The sequence below is a fragment of the Sander vitreus genome, unplaced genomic scaffold (assembly GCF_031162955.1).
Source record: "Sander vitreus isolate 19-12246 unplaced genomic scaffold, sanVit1 ctg265_0, whole genome shotgun sequence".
NCBI classification, from domain to species: domain Eukaryota; kingdom Metazoa; phylum Chordata; class Actinopteri; order Perciformes; family Percidae; genus Sander; species Sander vitreus.
This window is the reverse complement of record NW_027595429.1, coordinates 45,863-55,000: the sequence shown is the minus strand read 5'-3', so window position 1 is coordinate 55,000 and position 9,138 is coordinate 45,863. Positions and strand designations below refer to the sequence as shown.

The 9,138-nt window shown below is 41.0% G+C and overlaps 2 protein-coding genes across 2 annotated transcripts in view; both read right to left on the bottom strand.

Annotated features, from left to right (window-relative positions):
• LOC144513501 (stress-associated endoplasmic reticulum protein 1) overlaps positions 1-5,342 on the bottom strand; it is an 11,238-nt gene extending 5,896 nt beyond the window's left edge. The window contains exon 1 of the mRNA XM_078244597.1: positions 5,075-5,342. Coding sequence (XP_078100723.1) covers positions 5,075-5,158 — 84 coding nt within the window. The 5' untranslated portion in view covers positions 5,159-5,342. The remainder of the gene's footprint in view (positions 1-5,074) is intronic.
• A 1,380-nt stretch (positions 5,343-6,722) lies between these two features.
• LOC144513496 (C-type natriuretic peptide 2-like) lies at positions 6,723-8,560 on the bottom strand. Its single transcript, XM_078244589.1, has 2 exons — positions 8,465-8,560; positions 6,723-7,007 (listed from the first exon to the last, which is right to left on the bottom strand). The coding sequence occupies exons 1-2, from the start codon at positions 8,558-8,560 to the stop codon at positions 6,723-6,725; spliced, it is 381 nt and encodes a 126-aa protein (XP_078100715.1).
• Between the last annotated feature and the right edge of the window lie 578 nt (positions 8,561-9,138).

The window sequence follows — 9,138 nt, the reverse complement described above, 5'->3', positions numbered from 1 at the left end:
AAAGTATGAAGGTTACAGCTTGTATAACGGAGTAAAGTATGAAGGTTACAGCTTGTATAACGGAGTAAATGTACTGTCCCCTCAAAATAACTCAACACACAGCCATTAATGTCTAAACCACTGGCAACTAAAGTCACTACACCCTATGTTAGATTCCCATAGAGGCAGGCAGATTGTTATTTCATATATATATATATATATATATAACCATACCTAGAGATTAACATGGGGTACTTTCCATACAATCATCTCTCAATGCAAATCAAACCAGCTGTTAGACTAACTGAAATACAACCATGTTAATCTCTAGGTATGGTGAAGGGTATGTGATGATGTGGGGGGTATGGTGAAGGGTATGTGATGATGGGGGGGGTATGGTGAAGGGTATGTGATGATGTGGGGGGTATGGTGAAGGGTATGTGATGATGTGGGGGGGTATGGTGAAGGGTATGTGATGATGTGGGGGGTATGGTGAAGGGGATGTGATGATGTGGGGGTATGGTGAAGGGTATGTGATGATGGGGGGGTATGGTGAAGGGTATGTGATGATGGGGGGGTATGGTGAAGGGTATGTGATGATGGGGGGGGTACGGTGAAGGGGATGTGATGATGTGGGGTACGGTGAAGGGTATGTGATGATGGGGGGTATGGTGAAGGGTATGTGATGATGGGGGTATGGTGAAGGGGATGTGATGATGTGGGGGTATGGTGAAGGGGATGTGATGATGGGGGGGTATGGTGAAGGGTATGTGATGATGGGGGGGTATGGTGAAGGGTATGTGATGATGTGGGGGGGAATATGGTGAAGGGTATGTGATGATGTGGGGGTATGGTGAAGGGGATGTGATGCAAAGCCCGGCTGTACCTACGCTCACTGGTCCCTATAGCCATACCCACCAAGCATAATACTGTTACACTGTCAGTATACTGACTGTATAATACTGTTACACTATCAGTATACTGACGGTATAATACTGTTACACTATCAGTATACTGACGGTATAATACTGTTACACTGTCAGTATACTGACTGTATAATACTGTTACACTATCAGCATACTGACGGCATAATACTGTTACACTGTCAGCATACTGACTGGCATAATACTATTACACTGTCAGCATACTGACGGTATAATACTGTTACACTATCAGTATACTGACGGTATAATACTGTATACTGTTACACTGTCAGTATACTGACTGTATAATACTGTTACACTGTCAGCATACTGACGGTATAATACTGTTACACTGTCAGTATACTGACGGTATAATACTGTTACACTGTCAGCATACTGACGGTATAATACTGTTACACTATCAGCATACTGACGGTATAATACTGTTACACTGTCAGTATACTGACGGTATAATACTGTTACACTATCTGTATACTGACGGCATAATACTGTTACACTATCAGTATACTGACGGCATAATACTGTTACACTGTCAGCATACTGACGGTATAATACTGTTACACTATCAGCATACTGACGGTATAATACTGTTACACTATCAGCATACTGACGGTATAATACTGTATACTGTTACACTGTCAGTATACTGACTGTATAATACTGTTACACTATCAGTATACTGACGGTATAATACTGTTACACTATCTGTATACTGACGGTATAATACTGTTACACTGTCAGTATACTGACGGTATAATACTGTTACACTATCTGTATACTGACGGTATAATACTGTTACACTATCAGCATACTGACGGTATAATACTGTTACACTATCAGTATACTGACTGTATAATACTGTTACACTGTCAGCATACTGACGGCATAATACTGTTACACTGTCAGCATACTGACGGTATAATACTGTTACACTGTCAGTATACTGACGGTATAATACTGTTACACTGTCAGTATACTGACTGTATAATACTGTTACACTGTCAGTATACTGACTGTATAATACTGTTACACTGTCAGTATACTGACTGTATAATACTGTTACACTATCAGTATACTGACTGTATAATACTGTTACACTGTCAGCATACTGACGGTATAATACTGTTACACTGTCAGCATACTGACGGTATAATACTGTTACACTGTCAGCATACTGACGGTATAATACTGTTACACTGTCAGTATACTGACTGTATAATACTGTTACACTGTCAGTATACTGACTGTATAATACTGTTACACTGTCAGTATACTGACGGTATAATACTGTTACACTATCTGTATACTGACGGTTACACTATCAGCATACTGACGGCATAATACTGTTACACTGTCAGCATACTGACGGTATAATACTGTTACACTATCAGTATACTGACGGTATAATACTGTTACACTATCAGTATACTGACGGTATAATACTGTTACACTGTCAGCATACTGACGGTATAATACTGTTACACTGTCAGTATACTGACGGTATAATACTGTTACACTATCTGTATACTGACTGTATAATACTGTTACACTGCCAGCATACTGACGGTATAATACTGTTACACTATCAGTATACTGACTATAATACTGTTACACTGTCAGTATACTGACGGTATAATACTGTTACACTGTCAGTATACTGACGGTATAATACTGTTACACTATCTGTATACTGACGGTATAATACTGTTACACTGTCAGTATACTGACGGTATAATACTGTTACACTATCAGTATACTGACTGTATAATACTGTTACACTGTCTGTATACTGACTGTATAATACTGTTACACTATCAGTATACTGACGGTATAATACTGTTACACTATCTGTATACTGTCTTTTTTACTACATTTGACAAATGTCAAGGGTATGTAAAGAGTAATTTCAGGTTGAGTGTGTTACTACCTCTGATCTACATCAGTAACTACAGCAGAAACTAACTGTATATTTGGCTCTACAGACTATCTATCTATCTATTACGTTACAGCTGTCTAACAGTTCTAACTCAATAACTGGTCCACATTTTGCAATATCTGTATTTCAACCCTTTAAGTGGTGATACAGACTGTGTATTACGGTATACTACGTTATCTCCTTATCACTTTTGCGTATCCCTCGGCTTACTCACACCACACGCTTGTGTCAGCCTTGCAATGCCTACTTATTCTGCCCTTTATGTAGCCTTTATGTAGCCTTTATGTAGCCTTTATGTAGCCTTTATGTAGCCTATTGTATTTTGTACTCCTGTTTTGTACTGAATGTGAAACTGTACATTGTCTCGCACGCTCACGTTTTCTTGGCCAGGTCGCCGTTGCACATGAGAACCTGTTCTCAACGGCCTACCTGGTTAAATTAAGGTTAAACACTTCTCACACAAGGCGTGTTTACTGTGAAAACACCAGTAGAGTAAGACATGCAGTAAGACACCAGTAGAGTAAGACATGCAGTAAGACACCAGTAGAGTAAGACATGCAGTAAGACAGGGGCATGACAGGAAACGCTTTGGGTGCTGGAGATGCTGGGGGTCTAAAAACAGAAGTGATTCTGCGGTTTTGGTGTTAGCAGCGAGACCACAACACTACTACAGAGCCCAGATCAGCCTCACAGAGAGCTGCTCGTCACAGACAACACTACCACAGAGCCCAGATCAGCCTCACAGAGAGCTGCTCGTCACAGACAACACTACCACAGAGCCCAGATCAGCCTCACAGAGAGCTGCTCATCAAACAGACAACACTACCACAGAGCCCAGATCAGCCTCACAGAGAGCTGCTCGTCACAGACAACACTACCACAGAGCCCAGATCAGCCTCACAGAGAGCTGCTCATCACACAGACAACACTACCACAGAGCCCAGATCAGCCTCACAGAGAGCTGCTCGTCACAGACAACACTACCACAGAGCCCAGATCAGCCTCACAGAGAGCTGCTCGTCAAAGACAACACTACTACAGAGCCCAGATCAGCCTCACAGAGAGCTGCTCATCACAGACAACACGTCTGATAAGAAGACGCAAAGGGTGGTTTTACACACTTCAGAGAAATTAAGGAAGTCGTAATATTTCAAGAAAGAAGTCATGAAAAAAGTCGTAATATTACAATGAAAAACAAAAGAACGGACTGATGGTCAGCTTCTAAAGTGAGAAACTAAATCACATATTCAATCAAATCTCAGATATTTGAAGTCAGAAACTCTGATGTCTTTATCAGGGAAAATCTTGAATTATTTGGAATAAACTGCGAGGAATACTGTTCTACTCTAAATACTGCTTTCCAAAATGTGTGTTTGGCATAATAAAAATGGCCTGCTGTAAACACACTGACAGACCCTGCTCACCAAACTCCATTGAGAAATCTGTATATTTAACGCTGCGTTCTACGTTTGCCGACGTAACTAACAAAATAAAATACGATACGTGATATTTATTCAAACAGTTTGGATCTCCTCTTAAATTCGTCATAGGTATTATTCGCATATCACGACTTATTTTCAGCCACTCTCTCAGTATACCGCGGCGCATCCGCCCACTGCAGTGTTCACAACATACAAGATGCGCGAGAACGGGTTTACAAAAGTTTAATAATCTCACCAAACTAACCAAAACCTGTAAATTGTGTGAACGCCGAATGAAATAGTGTAAGTAAAGCAGTCTGGAAAATGCTTTAAGTAATATATTTACAGTTTGTAGCTCTGTGGGCACGCGAAACCAAATTAAAGTGCTAGATTTGTGAAAGGAGTCCGGCTCTCTGTCACTTCATTCATACGTTAGCCAGTCAACAGAAGACCAGCGTCCCGCTGCTATCCGTTCATTTATAATGGATAATAATGTGTAAATACTACGTTAGCTTTATATTGTGTTGAGAGAAAAAACGGCTCACTTGTGTAGCTAGCTGCTAATGCTAAAGCTAAGTTAGCTCTACCGATGCTACATTCAGAGCTAGCGGCTGGTTCGACGACTTATTTTAAACCTACAAACCTAAATTACAGCCGGGATATTCTGCACTTTGGAGAAGAAAAGACATGTTTTAATACATCGGACCGTCCGCAGCTGTGCCTCGGAGCCGGGATCAGTGACAGAACGTCAGCCGTTAGCAGTTAGCCGTTAGCCTGGCTGTCAGTTACGTTACCGATGTTTTCTGGACGTGTCCCCGCTGTGTGATGGTCTTGCTGTGCCTCTCGTTCGCCACTTTCATCCGCTGCACCGCCGACATGTTTCAGGAGTTACGAGCGGTCTGGACCAGGACGACGGAGAGCCGGGAGCAACCGGGAGAAAGAGAGAGGAGTAGGAGGAGGAGAAGAAGGGCAGAGGCGCCGGTAACCGGAGAAAATATCCCGCTGGACGATGCTCTCTGCCGCCGGGGCTGTTTCCGTGTAGCTGGGCAGCTAGCTGGTAGCTAATAGCTAGCTGCCTGTTAGCCGAACGAGCTAATCGTCAACATGACAAAGCGCCCCCTAATGGCGGGAAGATAGCATAACATTACTATTATTTTTGTATTTTCTTTTATTTATAAAAAACTATTTAGTAAACACATAAATAATTAAAGAAAAGATAAATAAAAAATATATATAATAAAAAAAGTATTATTAATGAAATGAGATGCAAATATAGTTGGGTGACGTCATATTGCTTTGAAATGTAATCAGTTACTGGATACACATTAAATGGCATTTTTGTTTGTAATTAATAACGTAATTCATTGATTTGATTACTTTAAAAGAAGTAGTTAGATCTGAATACTTTTGGATTTCTTCAAAATCAAATATTGAAATATTGCATCTGCACTTTTTACACACTGAAGGACACTTTACAGAGCTACAAAAATAAAAATAAACACATACTAAAATACACACACATAATCAAAATATTACAAACAGCTCTAAGGCCCAGAAACAGCCCCGAAATCACCGTCACCAAACCCACCAGACTCCATGTAAATAATCAGGACTTTTAGCGTGTATAGAGCCAGCATATTTCCACCAGACTCCATGTAAATAATCAGGACTTTTAGCGTGTATAGAGCCAGCATATCTCCACCAGACTCCATGTAAATAATCAGGACTTTTAGCGTGTATAGAGCCAGCATATCTCCACCAGACTCCATGTAAATAATCAGGACTTTTAGCGTGTATAGAGCCAGCATATTTCCACATGTAAATGGGTGAATTAAGGGTTTATTTCAACCAAACCAGAGTGGTGATTGTTGGAACAGTGGAAAGATGAACCAAGACGGCTTTTGGTAGTTTGATTTAGTTTCTGTCCACTTTGAATGAAGTGTGTTTTACCACGCTAAAAGTCCTGATTATTTACATGGAGTCTGGTGGAGATATGCTGGCTCTATACACGCTAAAAGTCCTGATTATTTACATGGAGTCTGGTGTAGTTTGGTGATGGTGATTTCGGGGCTGTTTCCTGTTAAACTAAAAGGATCTTCCTCTCTAACTAAAAGGTCTATCTCTGTAGGGATCCATCCCATAATGTTGTCAGACACAGAATATTGATTAATGACAAAATAAAGCAACAAGAGCCGAGTGGAGTTTCTCTTTTATTCTATTTTATTACATCCTGCAGTCAGACTGCAGCTGGTCCACACACACACACACACACACACACACACACACACACACACACACACACACACACACACACAGAGAGTCTGCTGGCTGTTTTGGAGCCAGGGGTCAGGGGTCGTCGGCAGGAAGTATCCGCCTGTGTTTGTTAGTAAAGTTCCAACGTGAAGTCCACGCGGGGGTCAGTCCGTTGCCACGGTAACGTCTCTAACACCCCAGGCCGCTGATGGAGCCGATGCGGTCCATCTTCATCCCGAAGCAGCCTCCTCTCCCTCCGAACATCGACTTCCTGCTGCGCCGACGCGACATCTTCTGCCGCTGCACGAAGTCCAGGAAGAAACGGGGAACCGCCTCCCGCTGGCCGGCCAATCGGCTCGCAGCAGCCGGGGGGAAGGGGGAGGGGGGGCCGGCCGAGCCCTCTGTGATGTCATCAGAGGTGGGAGGGGCCGAGATGAGGGAAGAGAGACGGGAGCCGAACAGAGAGTGTAACACCTGAGGAGAAACACGGCTTTACTCAAACACCTTTCCTCTGGAGATCGGACAAAACATCAGACAACACATCGCCAAAACGTTAAAAAAGATCGGAAAAAAACATCGGAAAAAACGTTAAAAAAGATCGGAAAAAACATCGGACAAAACATCTTTTCTAACGTTTTGGCGATGTGTTGTCTCTTCATCTTCCTCATCCTCATCCTCTTCATCTTCCTCATCAAGTTTTGCTGTTTTTTCCTTTTTCGACATTTTTTCAGATTTTTTTTTTAAATAATCTTTTTTGACCTTTTAGTGATGTTTAGTCCGATGTTTTTTCCAATCTTTTTTAATGTTTTTTCCGATCTTTTTAAAAGTTTTTTTCCGATCTTTTTAAAAGTTTTTTTCCGATTTTTTTTTAAACGATCTGTTTTAATGTTTTTTATCCGATCTTTTTTCGGATCTTTTTTAATGTTTTTTCCGATCGTTTTTCCAATCTTTTTTAATGTTTTTTCCGATCTTTTTAAAAGTTTTTTCTGATTTTTAAAAAAAATAATTTTTATAAAAAATTTTTTACGTTTTAGCGATGTTTTGTCTGATGTTTTTTCCGATCTTTTTAAATGTTTTTTCCAATGTTTTTTCCGATTTTTTTTTCCGATCTTTTTTAATGTTTTAGTGATGTTTTGTCTGATCTTTTTTAATGTTTTTTCCGATCTTTTTTCCGATCTTTTTTAATGTTTTAGCTATGTTTTGTCTAATGTTTTTTCCGATTTTTTTTTTAAATAATTTTTTTAAATGTTTTTTTTTTTACGAAAAAACATCGGACAAAACATCGGACAAAACATTGTTAAAAAAGGCAAAAACTTGATGAGGAAGATGAAGATGAGGATGAGGAAGATAAAGAGGATGAAGAGGATGAAGAGGATGAGGAAGATGAAGAGGATGAGGAAGATCAAGAGGATGAGGAAGATGAAGAGGATGAGGAAGATGAGGATGAAGAGGATGAGGAAGATGAGGAAGATCAAGAGGATGAGGAAGATGAGGAAGATGAGGAAGATCAAGAGGATGAGGAAGATGAGGAAGATCAAGAGGATGAGGAAGATCAAGAGGATGAGGAAGATGAGGAAGATCAAGAGGATGAGGAAGATCAAGAGGATGAGGAAGATGAGGAAGATCAAGAGGATGAAGAAGATGAGGAAGATCAAGAGGATGAGGAAGATGAGGAAGATGAGGAAGATCAAGAGGATGAGGAAGATCAAGAGGATGAGGAAGATGAGGAAGATGAGGAAGATCAAGAGGATGAGGAAGATGAGGATGAGGAAGATGAGGAAGATCAAGAGGATGAGGAAGATGAGGAAGATCAAGAGGATGAGGAAGATGAGGATGAGGATGAGGAAGATGAGGAAGATCAAGAGGATGAGGAAGATGAGGAAGATCAAGAGGATGAGGAAGATGAGGATGAGGAAGACGTCTCACCAGACCTGTTTGTTGTCTCGTTGAGGCGAAGGTCTCGTCTCCACGGCGATGGTGAGGAAGAGCAGGACAAGAGGAACCAGAGAAGAAGAAGAAGCCGCCATCTTTATTTGGAGGGAAAAAACAAATCAATAAACAACACATCACCGCGGCAACAGAGACATTTCCCTGTCCTGTGATTGGCTGGAGATCCAGACATTTCCCTGTCCTGTGATTGGCTGGAGATCCTCTCAGCTCTCTGGTAGCAGGAAGGCCTCTGAGCTGTTCCCCCTGGCCATCTGATTGGTACACATTGTTGATTGTTGGTAGTTGTCATAGTAACTATGTTTCCATCCACACGTTTCTGTCTGAATTAAGTGATATCGAAGGAAAAATGTCTGTTATATCTATTATAATGTATATAATTTGATTGGATTTCATGAATATCGACTCAAAGTAAAAACGTTTGGTCTCATGGGATTGTATCTTGAGCGATATACGGCTTATCCCCTAAACGCTGATGGAAACGTTATTTGCAGAATAAATAATGAATTGTGATTAAGTTTAAAGTCATTTTATGGTTGAAACCCGCCACAAAACGAAGAAGCAGAAGTTGTAGTTCATTTCCGCCCAGTATTCCCGCTCTGGTTGCACACGACGGGGCGTCAACAAAGACGTAACGGTAGGGTTCCACACAGAGAAA